General features: G+C 42.1%; 1 protein-coding gene across 7 annotated transcripts; it reads right to left on the minus strand.

The window, feature by feature from the left end:
- Positions 1-13,562: 13,562 nt before the first annotated feature.
- LOC119287197 (queuine tRNA-ribosyltransferase-like) lies at positions 13,563-17,377 on the minus strand. 7 transcript variants are annotated; one of them, XM_037566726.1, is made up of 6 exons: positions 16,996-17,377; positions 16,754-16,810; positions 16,201-16,282; positions 15,904-16,055; positions 15,356-15,425; positions 13,563-13,876 (listed from the first exon to the last, which is right to left on the minus strand). In XM_037566726.1, the coding sequence occupies exons 3-6, from the start codon at positions 16,228-16,230 to the stop codon at positions 13,697-13,699; spliced, it is 432 nt and encodes a 143-aa protein (XP_037422623.1). In that variant the 5' UTR covers positions 16,231-16,282; positions 16,754-16,810; positions 16,996-17,377; the 3' UTR covers positions 13,563-13,696. The 7 variants fall into 7 exon arrangements, 4 of the variants coding, with proteins under 4 accessions (XP_037422623.1, XP_037422622.1, XP_037422619.1 ...); XM_037566725.1 differs by having other exon boundaries at positions 16,201-16,305; XM_037566722.1 differs by having other exon boundaries at positions 16,992-17,377.
- Between the last annotated feature and the right edge of the window lie 8,018 nt (positions 17,378-25,395).

Here is a 25,395-nt window from a genome sequence, read left to right on the forward strand (position 1 = left end):
AAAGGGTAAATTCCAATCAGGTGGCTGAACAAGAGGTGCAGAGACTAATGCTTTCTTAAGTATTTCAAATGCTTCTACACAATCATCATCAAAGACAAATGGTATATCTTTTTGCAATAAATTAGTCAGAGGCCGAGAAATTTTTGAGAAGTCCTTAATGAACCTCCTATAAAATCCGGCGTGACCAAGGAAACTTCTTATACCTTTGATGTCCTTGGGACATGGCATCTTTTCAATAGCATCAACCTTGGCTTTATCAACTTCAATACCTCTTTCAGAAACTTTGTGCCCCAAGACAATACCTTCATTAACCATAAAGTGGCACTTTTCCCTATTCAAGACAAGATTAGTTTCTTCACATCTCTGTAAAACTCGATCAAGATTGCTCAAGCAATCATCAAAAGAGGAACCATAGACGGAAAAGTCGTCCATGAAAACCTCACAAATCTTTTCACAAAAGTCAGAGAATATAGCCACATGCATCTTTGAAAGGTAGCAGGTGCATTACATAAACCAAAAGGCATACGTCTATAAGAAAAAGTACCAAAAGGGCATGTAAAAGTAGTCTTTGATTGATCTCTAACCGACACAGGTACTTGAGAGAAACCAGAATAACCATCTAGAAAGCAATAGTGTGTATGTTTGCATAATCTTTCTAGCATTTGATCAATAAAAGGTTAGGGGTAATGATCTTTCTTAGTAACTTTATTTAATTTGCGGAAATCAATTACCATCCTATAACCTGTGATAATTCTTTGTGGAATTAATTCATCTTTATCATTAGGAACTGTTGGGTTTCGTAGTAATTTCAAAAAATTTCCTACGCACACGCAAGATCATGTGATGCATAGCAACGAGGGGGGAGAGTGTTGTCTACGTACCCATGCAGACCGACTGCGGAAGCGCTGACACAACATAGAGGAAGTAGTCGTACGTCTTCACGATCCAACCGATCAAGCACCGAAACTACGGCACCTCCGAGTTCGAGCACACGTTCAGCTCGATGACGATCCCCGGACTCCGATCCAGCAAAGTGTCGGGGAAGAGTTCTGTCAGCACGATGGCGTGGTGACGATCTTGATGCACTACAGCGGCAGGGCTTCGCCTAAACTCCGCTACAGTATTATCGAGGACTATGGTGGCAGGGGGCACCGCACACGGCTAAGGAATAAATCACGTGGATCAACTTCTTTTGTTCAAGGGTGCCTCTACCTCAGTATATAAAGGACCAAAGGGGGGAGGCTGGCCAGCCACAAGGGGCGCGCCAGGAGAGTCCTACTCCCTCCGGGAGTAGGATTCCCCCCCCCCCAATCCTAGTTGGAATAGGATTCGTGGAGGGGGAAAAGAGAGAGAGGGGGCCGGCCACCTCTCCTAGTCCTAATAGGACTAGGGGAAGGAGGAGGCGCGCAGCCCATGTAGGGCTGCCTCTTCTCTTTTCCACTAAGGCCCAACATGGCCCATTTAGCTCCCGGGGGGTTCCGCTAACCTTCCCGATACTCCGGTAAAATCCCGATTTCACCCGGAACACTTCCGATATCCAAACATAGGCTTCCAATATATCAATCTTTATGTCTCGACCATTTCGAGACTCCTCGTCATGTCCGTGATCACATCCGAGACTCCGAACAACCTTCGGTACATCAAAATGCATAAACTCATAATATAACTGTCATCGTAACCTTGAGCGTGCGGACCCTACGGGTTCGAGAACAATGTAGACATGACCGAGACACGTCTTCGGTCAATAACCAATAACGGGACCTGGATGCCCATATTGGCTCCTACATATTCTACGAAGATCTTTATCGGTCAGACCGCATAACAACATACGTTGTTCCCTTTGTCATCGGTATGTTACTTGCCTAAGATTCGATCATCGGTATTCCAATACCTAGTTCAATCTCGTTACAGGCAAGTCTCTTTACTCGTTCTGTAATACATCATCCCGCAACTAACTCATTTAGTTGCAATGCTTGCAAGGCTTAAGTGATGTGCATTACCGAGAGGGCCCAGAGATACCTCTCCGACAATCGGAGTGACAAATCCTAATCTCGAAATACGCCAGCCCAACATCTACCTTTGGAGACACCTCTAATGCTCCTTTATAATCACCCAGTTACGTTGTGACGTTTGGTAGCACCCAAAGTGTTCCTCCGGCAAACGGGAGTTGCATAATCTCATAGTCATAGAAACATGTATAAGTCATGAAGAAAGCAATAGCAACATACTAAACGATTGGGTGCTAAGCTAATGGAATGGGTCATGTCAATCAGATCATTCTCTTAATGATGTGATCCCGTTAATCAAATAACAACTCATTGTTCATGGTTAGGAAACATAACCATCGTTGATTAACGAGCTAGTCAAGTAGAGGCATATTGGTGACACTTTGTTTGTCTATGTATTCACACATGTATTATGTTTCCGGTTAATACAATTCTAGCATGAATAATAAACATTTATCATGATTATAAGGAAATAAATAATAACTTTATTATTGCCTCTAGGGCATATTTCCTTCAGGAACAACAGTAATACCTCCCTTCTTAGGGACACAATGGACAGGACTTACCCACTCACTATCAGCAACGGGATAGATTATACCTGCCTCCAGAAGCTTTAGTATTTCTTTTCTTACCACTTCTTTCATTTTAGGATTCAGACGTCATTGAGGATCACGAACTGGTTTGGCATCTTCTTCCAAATTTATTTTATGTTGACATAGAGTGGGACTAATGCCCTTAAGATCGTCAAGAGTATATCCAATAGTAGCATGGTGCTTCTTCAGAGTTTTCAATAATCTTTCTTCTTCATGCTCTGAAAGGGTTAGCACTAATAATAACAGGATATATCTTCTTTTCATCATGATAAGCATATTTAAGATTATCAGGGAAAGGTTTAAGCTCAAACACGGGATCACCCTTGGGTGGAGGTGGATCCCCTAAAATTTCAACAGGCAAGTCGTGATGTAGAATAGGTTCCTGTTTAAAGAATACTTCATCAATTTCCCTTCTTTCATTCATGAACATATCATTTTCATGGTCTAGCAAATAGTGTTCTAAAGGATCACTAGGAGGTACGGCAATAGAAGCAAGACCAATAATTTCATCCTTACTAGGTAATTCTTCCTCACGATGTTGTTTACTAAATTTAGAGAAATTAAACTCATGAACCATATCATCCAAACCAACAGTAACAATATTCTTAGTGTAGTCTATGGTAGCATTGACAGTATTTAAGAAGGGTCTACCAAATATAATTAGACAAAAGCTATCTTGCGGAGAAGTAAGAACAAGAAAATCAGCAGGATATTTAGTTTTCCCACACAAGACTTCAACATCTCTAACAATTCCAATTGGTGCAATAGTATCTCTATTAGCAAGTTTAATAGTAACATCAATATCTTCTAACTCAACAGGTGCAATTTCATTCTTAATTTCTTTGTATAAGTCATGAGGTATAACACTAGCCCTAGCACCCATATCACATAAGCCATGATAACAATGATCTTCTATTTTAACAGAAATAACAGGCACGCCTACCACAGGTCTATGTTTATCTTTATCACAAGGTTTAGCAATTCTAGCAGTTTCACCTTCGAACTGAATAACATGCCCATCAATATTATCAGACAAGAGATCTTTAACAATAGCAATATTAGGTTCTACTTTAACTTGCTCAGGAGGTGTATAAGTTCTAATATTGCTTTTACGAACAACGGTTGAGGCTTTAGCATGATCCTTTATTCTAACAGGGAAACGTGGTTTCTCAATATCAGAAGTAGGAACAATAGGATAATTATAAGTGACAGTCTTTTCTTCAACTTTAATAGGTGCAGCTACTTTTACTTCTATGGGAGGATGATATTTAAACCACTTCTCCTTAGGGAGATCAACATAAGTAGCAAAAGATTCATAGAAAGAAGCTACTATCTCAGAGTCAATTCCATATTTAGTGCTAAACTTACGGAAAATATCGGTATCCATAAAAGATTTAACACAATCAAACTTAGGTGTCATACCTGACTCCTTACCTTCGTTGAGGTCCCAATATTCAGAGTTGCGTTTAATTCTATCCAATAAATTCCATCCGAATTCAATAGTCTTCATCATAAAAGAGCCAGCACAAGAAGTATCGAGCATGGTGCGATTGTTTTCAGAAAGCCGAACACAAAAACTTTGTATAATTATTTCTCTTGAGAGCTCATGATTGGGCATGAATATAACATTGATTTAAGCCTCCCCCCAAGCTTGAGCGATGCTTTCTCCTTCACGAGGCCAGAAATTATATATATAATTGCGATCACGATGAACAAGATGCATAGGGTAATACTTTTGATGAAATTCCAGCTTCAATCTTTTATAGTCCCACGATCTCATATCATCACATAGCCTATACCATATCAATGCGTCTCCCTTCAAAGATAAAGGGAAGACCTTCTTCTTAGCAACATCATCAGGTATACCTGCAAGCTTAAATAATCCACAAACTTCATCCACACATATTAAGTGCTCATCAAGATGCTTTGTTCCATCTCCTGTAAAAGGATTAGCTAGCAGTTTTTCTATCATACCTGAAGGATAATCATAAGGAATTTCATTTTCAATAGGTTCAGTAGGTTGAGGAGCAACTCTTTGCTCTACTGGACGGGGTGAAGATACCCCGAACAAGCCCCTCAGAGAATTACTTTCCATAGTAACAAGTGACAGTAAATTTCAGCACACTATATAAATTTTTCCTTACCAAATTCCACCTACCAAAGGCGCTACACTCCCCGGAAACGGCGCCAGAAAAGAGTCTTGGTGACCCACAAGTATAGGGGATCTATCGTAGTCCTTTCGATAATTAAGAGTCTCGAGCCCAACGAGGAGCGGAAGGAAATGATAAGCGGTTTTTAGCAAGGTATTCTCTGCAAGTACTGAAATAAGTGGTAACAGATAGTTATGTGATAAGATAGGTTGTAACGAGCAACAAGTAACAAAAGTAAATAAAGTGCAGCAAGGTGGCCCAATCCTTTTTTAGAAAAGGACAAGCCGGAACAAACTCTTATAATAGGAAAAGCTCTCCCGAGGACACATGGGAATATCGTCAAGCTAGTTTTCATCACGTTCATATGATTCGCGTTCGATACTTTGATAATTTGATATGTGGGTGGACCGGTTCTTGGGTGTTGTTCTTACTTGAACAAGCATCCCACTTATGATTAACCTCTATTGCAAGCATCCACAACTACAACAAAAGTATTAAGGTAAACCTAACCATAGCATGAAACATATGGATCCAAATCAGCCCCTTACTAAGCAACACATAAACTAGGGTTTAAGCTTCTGTCACTCTAGCAACCCATCATCTACTTATTACTTCCCAATGCCTTCCTCTAGGCCCAAATAATGGTGAAGTGTTATGTAGTCGACGTTCACATAACACCACTAGAGGCTAGACAACATACATCTTATCAAAATATCAAACGAATACCAAATTCACATGACTACTCATAGCAAGACTTCTCCCTTGTCCTCAGGAACGAACGTAATTACTCACAAAGCATATTCATGTTCATAATCAGAGGGGTAATAATATGCATATAGGATCTGAACATATGATCTTCCACCAAATAAACCAACTAGCATCAACTACAAGGAGTAATCAACACTACTAGCAACCTACTAGCACCAATCCTGGACTTTGAGACAAGAATTGGATACAAGAGATGAACTAGGGTTTGGAGATGAGATGGTGCTGGTGAAGATGTTGATGGAGATTTCCCTCTCCTGATGAGAGGAGCATTGGTGATGACGATGGTGATGATTTCCCCCTCCCGGAGGGAAGTTTCCCCGGCAGAACAGCTTTGCCGGAGCTCTAGATTGGATCCGCGAAGGTTCCGCCTCGTGGCGGCGGAGTCTCGTCCCAAAAAGTTCCTTCCTAATTTTTTCTCATCGAAAGATGTCATATAGGAGAACATGGGCATCGGAGAGCCACCAGGGGGCCCACGAGGTAGGGGCGCGCCCTAGGGGGGGGGCGCCCCCCCCCACTCTCGTGAGAAGGGTGTGGGCCCCCTGGCCTTCATCTTTGGCGTGGATTTTTCTTTATTTCTTTTAAGACGTTCCGTGGAGTTTCAGGACTTTTGGAGTTGGGCAGAATAGGTCTCTAATATTTGCTCCTTTTCCAGACAAGAATTCCAGCTGCCGACATTCTCCCTCCTTGTGTAAACCTTGTAAAATAAGAGAGAATAGCCATAAGTATTGTGACATAAAGTGAAATAACAGTCCATAATGCGATAAATATCGATATAAAAGCATGATGCAAAATTGACGTATCAGACAGCGCGGGGGGCGTTGGGAGGTGGTCGGGCACGCGTGGGCGCGCGCTGCGGAGGATAGGCCCGCGGGGGCCTGATCCGGGCCCGGCGCGCTTCGGCGAAGGAGGCGCAGCGGGCGACGGTGTCCTGCCACGTGGCAGGTTCTGGTTGGACGGGGTGCGGCGGCGGACGCATCCAGCGCCGTCCGGACGTGTCCGGCACGGAATTTCGGAGGGAGACACATATTTATAGGTAGAGGGAGTTTGGAGTGTCCAAATGGGGTGCGGTTTTCGCCCACACGATTGTCATCCGACGAGGGAGGACATGGAGATGGTTTAGATGGTTTATTGGGCTGCTTTGGAGGGGTGTTAGTATGCAACACACAAGGGTCTTTTGTGGTTACCCGGTTAACCGTACGGGCATCAAACGGCCTCCAAACGGAACGAAACTTGACAGGTGGTGTACCAAGGCCACTTGACAAATCTCGGCCCATTACGTTTTTCTCCCACTCACAAAAAGAGACACGAGGGGTGCACGGGTGCATGTGGGAGTGTCAGATTGCGAAACGAACAACGGGGAAAAGTTTCGGACGCATGAGACGAACACTTATGCAAAAGCGATGCAGATGATGACATGATATGAAATGCATGACATGAACAAAATGCAAAACGAAAGAAAAAACCCAACCACGAAGGGAATCTCAGAACTTAAAGCCGAAAATGGCAAGAGTCAGAGTTACAAATATGGCTAGTTACATCCAGGGTGTTACAAGTCGGCTGCGCGTCCTGCTACCTCTTGAGCATGCGTTGGTTTTCACTTCAAGAGGAAAGGGTGAAGCAGCAAAGTAGCGTAAGTATTTCCCTCAGTTTTTTAGAACCAAGTTATCAATCCAGTAGGAGACAATGCGCAAGTCACCTAGTACCTGCACAAACAATCAAGAACCTTGCAACCAACGTGATAATGGGGTAGTCAATCCCTTCACGGCCACTCGCAAAAGTGAGATCTAATAGAGATAGTAAAGTAAATATTTTTGGTATTTTTGTTGTATAGATTGGAAAGTAAAGATTGCAAAATAGTAAACGAGATGTGACGTAAATAAAAGAGATGCAATATAATAAGAAAGAGACCCGGGGGCCATAGGTTTCACTAGTGGCTTCTCTCAAGATAGCATGTATTACGGTGGGTGAACAAATTACTGCCGAGCAATTGATAGAAAAGCGCATAATTATGAAGACATCTAAGGCAATGATCATGAATATAGGCATCACGTCCGTGTCAAGTAGACCGAAATGATTCTGCATCTACTACTATTACTCCACACATCGACCGCTATCCAGCATGCATCTAGAGTATTAAGTTCATAAGAACGGAGTAACGCATTAAGCAAGATGACATGATGTAGAGGGATAAACTCAAGCAATATGATATAAACCCTATCTTTTTATCCGCGATGGCAACAATACAATACGTGCCATGCTGCCCCTACTGTCAGTGAGAAAAGACACCGGAAGATTGAACCCAAAGGTAAGCACTTCTCCCATTGCAAGAAAGATCAACCTAGTAGGCCAAACTAAACCGATAATTCAAAGAGACTTGCAAAGATATCAAATCATGCATATAAGAATTCATAGAAGAACCAAATAATATTCATAGAAGATCAAGATCATAAATCCACAATTCATCGGATCATGGCAAAAACAACCACAAAAAGAATTACATCGAATAGATCTCCAAGAACATCGAGGAGCACTTTGTATTGAGTATCGAAGAGAGAGAAGAAGCAATCTAGCTAATAACTATGGACCTGAAGATTTGTGGTAAACTACTCACGCTTCACCAGAGAGGCTATGGTGCTGATGTAGAAGCCCCCCGTGATGAATTCCCCCTTTGGCAGATCGCCGGAAAAGGCCCCAAGATGGGATCTCATGGGTACAGAAGGTTGCGGTGGTGGAAAAGTGGTTTCATGGCTCCCCCTAATGTTTCTAGGATTAAGAGTATATATAGCCAAAGGAAGTACGTCGGTGGAGCTACGAGGGGGCCACGAGGGTGGGGGCGCGCCCTCCTGCCTCATGGCCACCTCGTTGCGTCTCCGACTTCATCTCCAAGTCTTCTGGTTTGGTTTCGGTCCAATAAAGATCCTCGTGAAGGTTTCATTCCGTTTGGACTCCGCTTGATATCCCTTTTCTGCGAAACACTAAAATAGGCAAAAAAAACTGGCACTGGGCCTCTGTTTATAGGTTAGTCCCAAAAATAATATAAAAGACCATATTGAAGCCCATTAAACATCCAAAACAGATAATATAATAGCATGGCAAATCAAAAATTATAGATACGTTGGAGACGTATCAAGCATCCCCAAGCTTAATTCCTGCTCGTCCTCGAGTAGGTAAATGATAAAAACAGAATTTTTGATGTGGAATGCTACCTACCATATTTATCAATGTAATTTCCTTTATTGTGGCATGAATGTTCATATCCAAAAGATTCAAGACAAATTTTTAATATTGACATAAAAATAATAATACTTCAAGCATACTAACAAAGTAATTATGTTATCTCAAAATAACATGGCCAAAGAAAGTTCATCCCTGCAAAATCATATAGTTTGGCTATTCTCCATCTTCGTCACACAAAATGCTCAAATCATGCACAACCCCGATGAAAAGCCAAGTAATTGTTTCATACTTTAGTATTATCAAACTTTTTCAACTTTCACGCAATACATGAGTGTGAGCCATGGACATAGCACTATAGGTGGAATAGAGTGGTGGTTGTGGAGAAGACAAAAAAGGAGGAAGATGGTCTCACATCAACTAGCTGTATCAACGGGCTATGGAGATGACCATCAATAGATATCAATGTGAGCGAGTAGGGATTGCCATGCAACGGATGCACTAGAGCTATAAATATATGAAAGCTCAGCAAAAGAAACTAAGTGGGCGTGCATCCAACTTGCTTGCTCACGAAGACCTAGGGCATTTGAGGAAGCCCATTGCTGGAATATACAAGCCAAGTTCTATAATGAAAATTTCCCACTACTATATGAATGTGACGAAATAAGAGACTCTATCATGAAGATCATGGTGCTACTTTGAAGCACAAGTGTGGAAAAAGGATAGTAGCATTGTCCCTTCTCTCTTTTTCTCTCATTTTTTTTCTTCCTTTTTTTGGGCCTTCTCTTTTTTATTTTGGTCTTTCTTTTTTTCCTCACACGGGACAATGCTCTAATAATGATGATCATCACACTTCTATTTATTTACAACTCAATGATTACAACTCGATACTTAGAACAAAATATGACTCTATATGCGTGCCTCAGGCGGTGTACTGGTATGTGCATTGAATCAAGAGTGAAATGTATGAAAGAATTATGAAGGTGGCTTTGCCACAAATACGATGTCAACTACATGATCATGCTAGGCACTATGACAAGAATGGAACGTGTCATAGTAAACAGGACGGTGGAAAGTTGCATGGCAATAATATCTCGGAATGGCTATGTGTAGCGACCCGACCTCAAACGGTCAAGTCTTTGTGCTTCAGTGTCATCCCTGGATCGGTAATGCTGACACACACAATACTCGAAGGATTTATAACAGAGTAGCAATCACACACTTATTACATCGAATGTCTCAAAAGAGAACTTATTACAATAAATATGGCTTAAGGCCATCTAATACGATAATAGCGGAAGGCTTGGAAGATAAAGTAAGTCCATCAACTCCAACGGCATAGCTGAGCTGCACGGCAACGACCTAACGAACCTTACTCCTTGCCTGAAAAGTCTGCAACATAATACGTTGCAGCCTGAAAACGGGTCACCACATGGAATATGCTGGCAAAAAATAACACAGTAGAGCAAGAACAGAATAATGCTATCACTACATGCATATTTGGCTGGTGGAAAGCTCTATGGTTATACTTTTTTCGAAAAGCCAATTTTTCCCTACAACAAAGGAATAGATTTTATTTAACTATCATGGTAGTTGAAACATCATTGAGAAGGTTCCTCCAACTCAATCCCAGTTAAAGTAATTAACAACCCAATAATATTAGTTAGTAGTGATGAGATACTTAGGATACTCCAAGTACTAGATACTCAAGATGTCCATAACCGGGGACACGGCTAACCATGATTAGTTTATACACTCTGCAGAGGTTTGCGCACTTTTCCCCACAAGACTCGATCTCCTCCGTTGGATTTCTCGCACTACATGGTGTTTGAGAAACAGATGACTGAGACACAGTCTTTCAGAAGCATTAACCCCTTACTCCGGGCAGACCATACCAACCTACATCCCTCTACCTACTGATCCACCTCTTCGGGAGCTTCACGCAACTTACTCAACTATGCTAGAGCCCATAATAGCTTGTGGCTGCACACAGAAGTTTCTAGTATGAAAATATCTCAGTTCCCTTTGAGCCTGGGTGGTGGACCATAGGATTATCACACGGGTACTCCGGGATATCCTAGGACAACACTGGATTCCCCAGGTGCCCAACAAACAATCCACCCAGATGTGTATTCAAGTTGCCACCTTAAGTTAAACCATTAATTAACAATCTCATATATGTCATGGATTTCACTCACCCAAACCACGTCTACGAGCATAGCATAGAAATATAAGCAATACGTAGAAGTAACTCCCATTGTTTGAATATCACAGGGCAATAGGTTCTACCTCAACAACTACATCCCAACCCACATGTTAATCACATCCTAATCATGCAATGTTTGAGGATTGGAACTAATGCATAAAAATTGGGTGATAAAGGGGTATGATCAAAGTGTTACTTGCCTTGCTGATGATCCACAAAACCTAGGAACTCATAGTAGCACGCTTCGCACTCCGGGTGTTCTATCGCAAACAAACAATAGCATACATAAGCAATCAAGAAAAGAAACACGGGTAAATCTCAAATAAGAAGATCTAAGCAGAAAGTTCAACTTAAGAACTCCGGTTTGCGAAAAGAATCAAATCAAACAGAGCAACGAAACTCAAACTACGAAAGAAACAAGATCCGTTTACTAATCTGGACTAAGGTCAAATTTTACAGTACCAAAATCTTGTTCAAGTTGATTAAATAGAAAGAGGGTGTCGAGACAAAGATATAGGCGCTTGAATCGCCTGATTTCGATAAACGAGTGAAAAGATAAATTGAAATGAAAATCGGACCGGAAATCGCGATTGAAAAATAATCGCGGAAAATCCGAGAAAAAGAAAACTGACGAACAGGCTAACGAACGAACGTTCGTTGTCTGTAACTAACGAGCGAAAGCCGTTCATTAAAAGGAATGTACGGACGAATGTCCACAAAGTAACTAAACCAAGAAAAACCGGCGAACCGATCTAAAAAACGAACTAGGGTTTCTAAAAAAACCGGAACCGGTTTTAAAATAAAACCGAACGAATGGCGGCGGCAGCGTATACCTCCGGCGGCTTCCACGGCGACGCTGCGAGGTGGGGCATCGTGGGGTGGCGGGGTGCGGCGTGCGGCCGCAGCAGCGAGCAGCGGCGGCGGCGCAAGGCGCAAGGCGCCGAGGCGGGCGGCTTGCGGCGGCGGCGGCGCGGCTTCGGGGCTGCAGGGGGGCCTCGGGTTAGCTTATAAGAGGGGAGGGGGGTCGCGTGGCTTGGGGAAGGGGGAGGGGCGCGTGGCCAACTCGGCCACGGCGAGCGGCGGCGGCGGGCGCGGTCTCCGGGTGGGAGATGGCGGCGCGGGGAGGTGGGTCGGCGGCCTGGCGCGGCTGGGCCTCGGCCCAGTCGGGCGCTGCGATATTTTTTAAATAATATCGCCAGAACTAAATAAATCCTAGAAAATAAAAAAAATCTAAAAATGCCAAAACAATTTTTCACCGTCTAAATAAAATATTTAGAACAAGATGAACATTTTCTTGGCCCTAAAATGAACTTTGAAAAACGTATAATTTTTCTAATTCAAATAAAATAGCAATAAACTCGGAATAAAATCAAATATTTGATTTTAATATTTTTCCTCCAATATTTCATTTATTTTGGAGAAGTTATATTATCTCCTCTCATATATTTTGATATGAAATATTTTCGGATAGAAAAATAATTAAAACCAAAAATCCTTGTTTCAATATTTGATAAAACTCAAATATGAAAACAGGGAAATCCCCAACTCTCTCCGAGGGTCCTTGAGTTGCTTAGGATTTCGAGGATCGAGAAGTGAAATGCAATAAAATATGATATGCACAAATGATCTATGTATAACATTCCAAATTGAAAATTTGGGATGTTACACTATGAAAATGCCATAATAGGTAGGTATGGTGGATGTTTTGAGGAAGGTAAATGATGGGTTTATGGTACCGGCGAAAGTTGCACGGTACTAGAGAGGCTAGCAATGGTGGAAGGGTGAGATTGCGTATAATCCATGGACTCAACATTAGTCATAAAGAACTCACATACCTATTGCAAAAATCTACAAGTCATCAAAAAACAAGCACTACGCGCATGCTCCTATGGAATAGATTGGTAGGAAAATACCATCGCTCGTCCCCGACCGCCACTCATAAGGAAGACAATCAAAGAAACACCTCATGCTTCAAATTTGTTACACAACGGTTACCATACGTGCATGCTACGAGACTTGCAAACCTCAACACAGGTATTTCTCAAATTCACAACTAATTCACTAGCATGACTCTAATATCACCATCCTCGTGTCTCAAAACAATCATCAAGTATCAAACTTCTCATAGCATCCAACGCACTTTATATGAAAGTTTTTATTATACCCATCTTAGATCACTACACCACGACACTCAAAGCAGCATCAAACAATCTATTGGCGTAGGTCACCTAAGGCGACACATTTAGTGTCGGCAAAAAACATTCCCGACAGAAAGAAGCTGTCGCCTATAGTCCTGCCGGGAAAGGTCTTTGCCGACAGATAAACATATGCCGACAGAAAGTATGACGACATTGGTGACATCTATGCCGACAGACATTTCTACACTGACAGAATATTCTATGCCGACAGTTCATCTGACACTGCGCTATGCCAACAGATTGTGCACCGTCCCTTGCTACAACGACAGTTCCCTTGTCAGTGTGCTATACCGACAGATACTGCGACGTCCAATAGTTCTAATGACACATTTGCTATCAGGGCTTTACGTTTCAGCACAAATGCAAATGCACCATATTTTGAATGGAATTACATTCTAATATTCAATTCTTGTTTAGTACACAATACAATACATATACAAACAATTACACTCCTATTCATCACAAGATACCATTGATCAATGCATTCATTCATGTATAGAAGATCCGTTAGTTTTCTTCACTCAAGTTAGCTACAATCGTTAACGAAATACACAAGTCGACATTCATGCCAAGGCCTGTTACAAAATATGATGGCCATTTCCTAAGAGACCAATTGTTTGATCACTCGAGTACTACAAAATATTACGGAAGAGACCAAGTCTTTGACCACCAAGCTCACATCACCTTCCATATGAACAGAATGTGCCAACCATGTTAAACAAAAGCGGTCACTTGAACATCTTACATCAACTTGTGGACTTGCTACTTTTTCCATTTGTCCCTACAAAAGAACTCATATATTTGAGCAATCTTCGAAAATGAGAAGTTGTTCAAATTCGTGATTGGCCCTTGATCATAAAGATCTAAAAAGTAGATTTACAACAAACAGGTAACAAGAATATGTCCTTATCTGAACATCAACCCAAGCCAAGCTAGCACCTAGCATATCACATGGCTTACAGTCAAAATGTATGCACGGATTGATAAGCAATCAAATCTGTTATAAGGAAACATGAGTAAGGTTCACATGGCTTACGATCAAAATTTATGCCCTGATTGATAAGCAATCAAATCTGTTATAAGGCATCATGAATACGGTTCTTATTGTAACTATATAGAGCATTGCATTTGAAGTTCCCCAATCAGCAAACAATCACATATGCACTTGTTAATAGAATGTACTAAGTTGTGTAGTAAATGGTACTGTAAACTGGTACTTATAATATGCACGTGCTCTCAGGTGCATATGTAGGCAAAGTTCATCTTACCATCTTGCATGGGCTCTCAAATATTCACAATAAGAAAGTTATAAACAATCCAAATATGACTGTCTTCAGCTCAGTTCCAAAAGCTACATATGCTTTGAAATTTGCATACATATGCACTTGCAAAGTTCAAAACATATGTAAATTTAATACTTGGGCACGATTAGCTACAGCAGTACTACTACAAAATTTCATATTGCATATTGGAACTAAGCTGAAGACACAATTATGAGAATATATTTTACTAATCAAGTGATCATATCTAATGTGCTATTACTACTGTAAGTGCATGAGCTCCTTCGTGTGACGAGGCACCCAAATTCCCATGCCTGGGTCAGGCTAACTACCCCCTGGCTGTACTGCCCAGGCTAATCACCAGCATGCAAACTACAGGCTAGGCTATGCCAGGCTTTTTCAGTATTTGCACCAAAGAACCTACATGCAAGCATGCAACGTCTAGGCCAGGCGAGACTTAACCAGGCCGCGAACCAAACTTGCTCTGAATTCCTCAAGGCCTGCATGGCTTCTAGGTGGGGTACACGCTTCTGGATGAACAAGTCATCATCTTCCTACATGATATACATGCATCAGATTAGATGTGGTTAATAATTGCTAGCGCCAAATAACCTTTTGTCCCTCATGGATGTACCTTCAGGAGTGATTCACAACTACCAGTGAAATGTAGAAACTCAAATTGTCAATGTCGAAACAAAAATTTCAGTATTCATTACATATTAAATAGACAAAAACTTGAATAATGGGGAACCAAGGAAGAATATACCAAGACGTGAAGTGACAGAAGAGAACATAAAACAAACTGCAAAGTACAATAAAACTAACACCACTCATGCAGAAGCATCACAGTATCTAGGTAGCTCGGCATCTACTTTTGAAACCCTGAACCACACTACAGGCAACACAAACAAAGCTCTCTTTAACATGTAGGGATCACTATAAAAGATGAAATAGGAGTGCTGGTCGTGTTGAAGCTATACCATATATGGACAGGAAGGATCAATGGGCCGTTCATCAATTACCATTGCATTTTGTTTCAGCTTCAGAACACTGTAAGAAGATGCAGGAAAGGAAGTTACATAAATCATCACCAGGAATTAGAGTTGAAGTAGATAAACTAGATAAGCACAAGTTAGAAATTAAGACTACCTTCACATAATAATCCTAAAACATAAACCTGCTATAAACATGCCTACTTCTACAACAAGCATGGATAATTTCGAAAGTATACCCAACAAGCATAAATGCGAGGGTCCCTATTGCACCACCACCAAATCATTTATCAATAAATCTAGCTTATGGTGTTTCTAGAGGAAACAATGACCCCTCCCACTCACTCAGTCACACCTCTCATTTCAGTTGCTACGCGGAGTGAGGAAAGCACGGAAAAAGTGGTAATCGACTTAAAGTGGTCTTATCCATATCAGACTAATGGGAGATAAGTTCATTGAATGCCAATGATCAATAGAATGTTTCAAGCAAAAGACTGAAATTTATAGTTATCGATGCTAAAAGAAAATGCATCAACCGGTTCTCTAGCTTGAATTGCATTGAACCGTCGGGAACAGATTTTCCTACAAGTGCAGACCCAAAGAGAGCAGTGCGTGTTGGATAGACATAGTCATACAGATCTGCACCCGAAGCCCTGCGTACTACAATTTCAAGTGGATAACCAATCCCCTGCATATCATAATAGCAGCAATGTCAACCAAACAAGCTTTGCATGCTGCGTGGTTGAAAGCTGAAATACGAGTGAAATCATGTGCTAAGTGCTAACACAATCTGTAATTGGCGTTATGAGCACTTTGAAAAGTTTAGAACTTACCATTACATATTCTGGTTTATCTTTGCGCATCCACCGGTGCACTGTGCAACAACACGCCAAAGCCAGTCTTTATCTTCGCCACCTGCAAGAGCACGAATGGCGTATCTAGCATCACAAATTTAAAATTAGCATGGATTCATGACGGGAAAATGCATACAAGGAACAACCTTTCAAGTTAGTCCTGGAACTTATGCGATGCAGAGAGCGATGCAAGCCCATAAAAAATCATGAACTCAATCGGATAATACACTACTAACCAGAACCCACTAATTGTACGTTGGGATTTTCACAATAAAAATAAACCCATTCCAGTCCTCTTTGTGCATTGTTAGTAGTAACAACATCTATCAAACCCAATTTTACTTCCTCCTGAATATCATGTAAACAGGGTAACATGACAAGCTACTACACCGAGTATTAAATAGGATCACTGAAATAAAAGCAATAATAAGAAAATATTTTTCTTTTGTAAATGCAATACTACATATTTCAGCAACCATTAAAAAGAAAGGCTTCATAGAACTACAATGGTTTGACAACTCTTGTTACTAACCTGGTAGTCAGTCAAGCAGACGCTAGTCCTGAACATTCACAGATCGAATATGTTTACCTGATTTCACAAAAATAAATCAAACTACATTCAGTTGCGGGTGAGGTCAAGCTGTTTCATAAACAGAAGTTGGAATTTCAAAGAGAATTTCATAAAAGAAATAGCACTAGATCCATCAATTCTTACAGAAGCAAGGGAAATAACGAACATTAAAAGGAGAAAATCTCCTCGTGCAGCTTACCTACAGCGTTCTGGAGGCTGAGAAGGACAAGGGGGTCAATCTCAAGGAAGTACATCGGTTGCTCCTCAGCTACGGACGACTCCAAGGAAGCGGACAGGACGACCGCTCCTCGGCAGCGGACTCCTCAGCAGCAGCTGCCCTGCCGGGAAACAGCAGGAGCGGACGGTGGCTCCTCGGAAGCGGACTTGGCGGCAGATCCATGGCAGCGGACGGCGGGGCAAATCCTACGACCTGACGGCGGGATAAGGAAGAGGACGCTGGGGGTATGAGATGCCATGGCTGGAGCTGAGCAGCGTGCAGGTCAAGATCGGCGGCGGGGGGATGGTGTCGTCGGCGCAGGTGGGTTAGGGTTTGGGATTCGGACGCGGGGGAGGGGGATCGAGATAGAGGTGAGATGTGAGATGTGGGGAGTTTTTTTCTTTTCTTTTGAGGGATGCTGGCGTGGCAATGGGAGACTTTTTTTTTTGAGAAAATGGGAATGCCAGACTTGATTCGGGGTTTCGCGTGGCGCGCACACCACTCTATTGCCGCGCCGATGTTTTCAGGTGGGCCAAGCCCAAGCAACGCCGACACTTTTTCCATCACAAAGAAACGCCGACACACAATGCATCTATAAAAAAACATATGCCGACACATGGTATGTCCGCAAACCTTTATGCATTGCCGACAGATAGAACGTCGGCACTCTAGAGCAACCCTGATAATCAATGTGTCGGTGTTGTTATGGACAGATAATGTGTCGCTAATGCATAGTTATGCCAACAGATGCATGTCGTCTTTGTAGTGTTGTGGTGTAGTGGATGCCCATCATATTAGGACGAGTTTTATAACCAAAGCAAATTATCATGCTGTTCTAAAAGACTCTTAAAATAATATAAGTGAAGCATTAGAGACCAATAATTTCTATAAAATAAAACCACCACCGTGCTCTAAAAAGATATAAGTGAAGCACTAGAGCAAAATTATCTAGCTTAAAAGATATAAGTGAAGCACATAGAGTATTCTAATAAATTTCGATTTATGTGTGTCTCTCCCAAAAGATGTGTACAGCAAGAATGATTGTGGTAAAATAAAAAGGAAAGACTCAAATCATACCAGACGCTCAAGCAAAACATATATCATGTGGTGAATAAAAATATAGCCTCAAGTAAAGTTACCGATAGACAAAGACAAAAGAGCGGATGCATTCGAGGGCATCCCCAAGCTTAGGCTTTTGGTTGTGCTTGAATTTTACCTTAGGGTGCCCTGGGCATCCCCAAGTTTAGGCTCTTGCCACTCCTTATTCCCTAATCCATCAAATCTTTACCCAAAAACTTGAAAACTTCACAACACAAAATTCAACTGAAATTCTCATGAGCTCCGTTAGTCTAAGAAAATAAACCACCACTTTAACGTATTGTAACGAAATCAATCTTTATTTATATTGGTTTTAAACCTACTGTATTCCAACTTCTCTATGGTCCATACCCCCTGATACTACTCATAGATTTATCAAAATAAGCAAACAACACACGAAAAATAGAAACTGTCAAAAAAGAACAGTTTGTAGCAACCTGTAACTTTTGAATACTTCTATGACTTCAAAAATTCTGCAAAATGAGGACGACCTGAGAAATTTGTCCATTAATCTTTTGCAAAAATAACGAATCTTAAAGCACTCTCCAGTAAGAAATGGCAGCTATCTCGTGAGCGCAGAAGTTTCTGTTTTTTACAGCAAGATCGCAAAGACTTCACCCAAGTCTTTCCAAAGGTTCTACTTGGCAAAAAAACTAATTAAAACATAAAACCACATCTAAACAGAATCTAGATGAATTATTTATTACTAAACAGGAACAGAAAGTAAAGAACAAAAATAAAATTGGGTTGTCTCTCAACAAGCGCTATCGTTTAACGCCCCTAGCTAGGCACATAAGATTTTATTGATGCTCACATGAAAGATAATAATTAAAACACAAAGAGAGCATTATAAAACATGTGACAAACACATTTAACTCTAACATACTTCCTATGCATAGGCATCTTATAGGCAAAAAAATTATCAAGGCAAGCAAAAACTAGCATATGCAAGGAAGCGGAAAGAAACAGTAGCAATCTCAACATAACGAGATGTAATTTTCTACAACCATATTTTCCTATCTCATAATAATTACAAGTAGGATCATAAGCAAATTCAACAATATAGCTATCACAAAACATATTCTTAACACGATCCACATGTATGCAAAGTTGACACTCTTCCAAAATAGTGGCACTAACATTAACTAAAGTCATGACCTCTCCAAACCCAATTTTATCAAAAACATCATAAGATTGAACATTCTCCAAATATGTGGATCTAAAGTCGACACTCTTACAAACCCACTATCAATATTATTGTAAACATTATTATCAATCTCATATTCATCATGGGCTTAAATAAATTTTCAAGATCATAAGAAGAATCACCTCAATCATGATCATTGCAACAAGTAGTGGACATAGCAAAATTAGCATCCCAACCATCGATTCCCAAAAGTGGCTAAAGACACGTAGGCTGGTTATAAAGCATCGCTCCTAAAAAAAAGGGGCCCACGATCCGGAGGACGCGGATGTGAATCCATCCAAACCAACCACGACCTGTAGCTGGCTTCGTTCCACCTCCGGCTCGAATCCGCCTCCGCTGCTACCATACCACTCCGAGCCGTCACTATTAAATCGCCGGTCTCAAGATGCTAACCGGCGCGCCAAGACGCCCGTCGCTGAGCCGCTGGCCGCCTCTACTGCCTATCTCCACTGAGTCGTCGACGTACTGCCGATATTGCATGGAGGAAGAGAGACAGAATAACAACCATGCATGGTACATCCACACTGATATTTGGTCCGATCAAATTCTAGCCTGCACGCGGATTATTTGTCGTCCGGATAAATCAGGTGATATTCATCCGAGTCTACTTTTAACACATATTGTTTTTTGTCAAAAAACAATCTATCTTTGCTGCAATATTTTTATGCAGGATAATTATTTATGACAAATGTATTATTATACCGCGGACATTGGGGCGCGTGCCAGCATTGTTTTGCAGTGGCGTTCTTCCGAGCCATGCTACTCGACGGATACACATGCAAATCGCCGCCCCCGCTGTTCGGTTTACATCCGTCCACGCATGTGGCCGACTCATTGTCCGCACCGGTTTACAAACATCACGGCCGATTCACCCGTCCGCACCGGTTTACCACACTGCGGCCGGTTCACCCATGATTAATTTCAGCTTCATACAGTTATCATCAACTTCATGGCGGGTTATTTCTGGCCTAAACACATCAGGTGATACCCATATGAAATATATTTTATTAGCACATATTATTTTTATCAAAGAGCAGTTTATCTTTGCCTTGGTCTGCAATACTGTTTATGCAGGACAATTGTTCGTTACAAATGAGGCGCTATGTTACGGGCACGGAGCACGCGCTAGCAACGTTCTGCACTTGCGTTTCGTCCGTGTCCTACCACCCGGTGAATGAATGTGAGAAGGTCGCCGTCCCTGTGTCCCGGTTTACATCAGCTTGCCGGGACCGCGCCCGCGATTAACTCGCCCGTCAAAGCCGGTTTATGACACCGGTGCCGATCTTCCCCGTCTGCACCAGCTTACAATGCTGCGGCCGACTCATCTGTCCGAGCTGCCTCTGATGTTGCGGTCGTTTTTGTCGTCCGTCTCTTGCGGCCTGGTCTACATCAACATACCGGGCTGCACCTATCTGCATGAGCTGTTTATTGGGTATGAGCAAGTCACAGCTTGGGTAGCCCGGTTTTCTTTCAAATCGGAGACAAATTATCATCAAACCGCCGTTTGCACTGGATGGTTCAATGGGCAGGCGCACAAGTCGCCGCTACTACAGTTTTGATTAACTTCAAATCGCCGGTTGGAAGAAAACATTGGCCGAGTTGCTGACACGGCTCATATGGGATCATTTGCAACCCGCCGCAGTCACCTCAACCTTCTATGGATTCACATCGTGTTATCAACGCCAATGATATACAAGTTATGCCGGTTTATATCACGGTCAAATATGGAGAGTCTCAAGCCAACTCCTCGAGTCACCTTTGAGACTCGAGGGCTATGATGACATGACTCAGCGAATCTTGCCAGTTTCAGCAAATTTAAGAACCCCAGGACGATGGAGGAAAGGATAACCCGGTCCCGGAGGCTACTGTGATATTGATGAAAGTTTAAAGGCCGTCAGAAAATTTCCGGTTTAGAAAGTATATGACAGTTTCAAAATCCCGGTTCAATGAAGAAGATCCGGGTCATCAGAAAGGATTCCGGTTTAAAATCCGGCTCAACGGAAGTCAGTCTGACTGCAGCTCTCAAATATCTGGTTTACAGTCCGGTTCAAGGGAAATATGTTCTCCCACAAAGCTCTGAAGCGCTCAAATCCGGTTTAACAATGTCCGGTTCAAAAAGGAATTAACCTCTCGCAAGTTCGAGTTTAAAGGCCGTCAGAAAATTTTCCGGCTGAAAATGAAGATTCCGGTTTAAAATCCTATTCAAGGGAAAGATGTCTCCCACCAAGCTTTGAAGCTCTTAATATCCGGTTTAAGATCCCGGTTCAAGCATGGGTATCCCGCCTTACTGGCCTGACATATTATTGATCACATGGGGGCCTCTGCTTCATAAAGCGGAGCCTCTGTTCTTTTACATCATGTGTGGTTACACGGAGTTGTTCTAAAGCGGCCTCCGGTTTACCCCTTGAGTTAGCTTTACAAAAGCATCATATCACTTGGAGGATTGGTCGTGTCCGAACCAATACCATACCTCTTGATAGGCGAGAGCCACCAGATCACTTGGGGACTTGGTCACGTCTGAACCAGTCATGCCTCTTGGTCGGCCTAAGGCCACAGAATCACTTGGGGGCTTGGTCGAACCCGAACCATGACCATGCCACTTGATCGGCATAAATGCCACGGTTTCATTTGGGGACCTGGCTGACTAGAACCATAGTTACACTTAACGGGAGCTTGGTCGTGTTCAGCCATGGTAACACCATCTGATCAGCTCAAAAAAACCTTTTTTTTGCAACGGTTTTGTCATTGCATTTGATTTACACTTTTCTTTGAAGGGGGGTTTTTGCTTTTTATTGCGTTTTTTAAACCGACAAAGCTTTTTAACCAATCAATTGACGGAACACAGTTCACGTCAATCCGGAGACTATTTGCCCGGTTTGATCCTTGTTGTTAACATCCTCTTATGGAGTAAACCGGTGTTTATCACAACCCGGCACGGTTTTATCATAAACCGGCACAATATGGAAGGAGTTATCAGTACTCAAGATTGGGGTTATCACCTTTACTACAAAAAGTTGGTAAAACCAACAATGTGATTCAATGTCGCAGGTATGATCTATTTCATATTTTATTATTCTTAAGTGCAGCCTTGGTTATAAACCCGGGTTATATGTTGGGCATTATGACCCGTCCGGCGGTAAACCGCCAGGACACTTTAAACTTGTTGTATGCAGGAACAAGTTTGTTAAACCGGCCTAGCTTTGGACTATAAGTCGCCAGTATATATATATTTGAATTGCGCCATTGGAGTTATGCGCTTATAAATCATTGGGTTATATTATTCAAATAGCCAAACTTGGCTGAATTTTCATTATGATATTGAATGAATAAAGGTTTTCACCGGATTATATTATCTTGAATAGCCAACATGGCTGGATTCTTATGGTTATTAATAACCGGTATTATCAAGTTTTCAAAGTCGCTTTAATGGCTATTATTTTATCAAAGGATATGATTTATTCTACAATGGAAGGAATAGTCCCGAGTCGTTGCAGGCTTACAACCCGGTACTTGGGGGCTACATTATTCAAATTGAGATTACATGCAAGTCTCATGTCGCAGCAAGCATGCACCATGACACTTGGGGGCTAATGCAAAGTCATTTTTACTAGTTTTATTGAAGACCCGACTCATCATATTATAATGAGCTGGCCCTTGGGGGCTACCAATTGCTCCTGTCAACAATTCAAGGTACACAAGTTTTCGTCCATAATATTGAAGAATCCATTGCTCAGTTGGTAAAGCACAAAGCTATTAACCTTGTGGACATGGGTTCAAGCCCTATGATGGAAGCTACATTATAATATGTTATTTTCATTAAAGTATATATATCAAGTCCCGGTTCAGTATTATCTTACTAAGCCGGCCCTTGGGGGCTACACGTTGCTGTTCAAAGTTTACAAGATTATATTTTCAAAGTCCTTGCTCATTATTGCATAATGACCCGGCCCTTGGGGGCCTACACTGATTGAAGTTTTTATAAGCAATTACAAGTCCCAGGTTGCTGCAAGCATGACAACCCGGCACTTGGGGGCTACATATATGGAGTATTCAGTTTATATGATTGAGATGAACAAACCGGATTTCTTCAAGGTTGAAACACTTATTGGAGCAAGTCTTAAGTTATCATTATGTTATCCTCTTAAGACTTGGGGGCTATAGGTATTATGCATATAAAGGAGGAACATCTTCATTTTATCAGTTTTAAGCAAATCAGGAAGATCAATTACATGACCCGGTGTCGACAACAATTATGACCCGGCGCCATCAATATTTATAAACCGTCCGTTTTGGTAATATTAAACCAGCAAGTTTTACATCTTCAAACCGACTGAATATCAGATAAGTATTTTCAGACCCATATTTCTTAAGCCGGCGGAGCTGAGTCAAAGGAGTTATTCTTCACAATATTTCTCGGTGACAAGCCAATGTCAGCAAATTGATTATGAAGCTGGTCTGTTGACCCTAATTTCCCAGAAGGAGGAAATAACAAGGACTTAAGGATGACCAGGTACCGGTTTACAAAAATTCTTAACCCGGAGCATAACCTGTCAAATTTGTTCTTGTGTTTATTTTGCAGCATAAGTTTACCATGAATAAATCCAAGCTAAACTTGGGGGCTAATGTCGGGGATATACCCCGCGGTGTAAACCGGCCGGAAGTTAACCCAGTCGGACTTGGCGGTTTATCTAAAGACCCCGCGGACACTTGGCGAGTTACTGGCGACCCGCCCTGACCTAGCGGTTTACAAGCAACCCACCTGGTCATTATGACTCACTGGTGATCCAGCGTGCGGGATCAACGGATAACAAGGCCCAAAGCCCAGAAGGCCGGTTCACGTTTAACGGTGGGCCGGTTTAAGAGGAAAGGCAAGAGGAACATTATCTTACAAGGAGCTAAGACCTGGACTTGTATCCGGTTTGTATTAGAGATAGACTAGTCCTAATCCTAATAGGACTCCACATGTAAACCGCCCCTTCAACATATATAAGGAGGGGCAGGGCTCCCCAAAAGGGGGAAGAGGGACAAGATTCACAAGTTCCACAAGTTGGACAAGTTAGGTTTAGACAATAGCTCTCGAGATAGAGCACACTTGTAACCATGATCATCATCATCAATACCAATGAAGCAGGATGTAGGCTTTTACCTCCACCGTGAGGGGCCGAACCTGGGTAAAACATCGTGTCTCTCGTCCCGCTCAACCCCTCTCAAGCTACCACATAGATGCGTTGGCCTCGCGACTAAGTCCTGACACTAAGGACATCTGTCATGACGTTTCCACGACAACTGGTAAGGTACACATCAATTACATGTATATCACATATACCTTTAGTGGTGCCGGCCTTCTTGTCCGCTAAGTATTTGGGGCAGTTTCGCTTCCAGTGACCCTTCCCTTTGCAATAAAAGCATTCAGTCTCAGGCTTGGGTCCATTCTTTGACTTCTTCCCGGCAACTGGCTTACCGGGTGCGGCAACATCCTTGCTGTCCTTCTTGAAGTTCTTCTTACCCTTGCCTTTCTTGAACTTGGTGGTTTTATTGACCATCAACACTTGATGTTCCTTTTTGATTTCTACCTCTGCTGATTTCAGCATTGCATATACTTCAGGAATGGTCTTTTCCATCCCCTGCATATTGTAGTTCATCACAAAGTTCTTGTAGCTAGGTGGGAGCGACTGAAGGATTCTGTCAATGACCGCCTCCTCTGGGAGGTTAACTTCCAGCTGAGTTAAGCGGTTATGCAACCCAGACATTTTGAGTATGTGCTTAGTGATAGAACTATTTTCCTCCATCTTATAGCTGAAGAACTTGTCGGAGACTTCATATCTCTCGACCCAGGCATGAGCTTGGAAAACGATTTTCAGCTCTTCGAACATCTCATATGCTCCGTGTTTCTCAAAACGCTTTTGGAGCCCCGGTTCTAAGCTGTAAAGCATGCCGCACTGAACGTCCGAGTGAAGGCCGAAGCAAACCCAACCATCGATTCCCAAAAGTGGCTAAAGACACGTAGGCTGGTTATAAAGCATCGCTCCTAAAAAAAGGGCCCACGATCCGGAGGACGCGGATGTGAATCCATCCAAACCA

This window comes from Triticum dicoccoides, chromosome 4A, assembly GCF_002162155.2.
Source record: "Triticum dicoccoides isolate Atlit2015 ecotype Zavitan chromosome 4A, WEW_v2.0, whole genome shotgun sequence".
NCBI lineage: Eukaryota > Viridiplantae > Streptophyta > Magnoliopsida > Poales > Poaceae > Triticum > Triticum dicoccoides.

What these genes read in the sequence shown, in the direction of transcription:
- LOC119287197 (XM_037566726.1), bottom strand. Translation starts at nt 16,230, where the DNA reads ATGCGCAAAGATAAACCAGAATATGTAATG. An exon ending in ATAAACCAGAATATGTAATG is followed by an intron (nt 16,056 to 16,200) that starts GTAAGTTCTAAA and finishes TATGATATGCAG; the next exon opens with GGGATTGGTTATCCACTTGA. An exon ending in ATCCTTCCTGTCCATATATG is followed by an intron (nt 13,877 to 15,355) that starts GTATAGCTTCAA and finishes GTTCTTTTGTAG; the next exon opens with GGACAAATGGAAAAAGTAGC.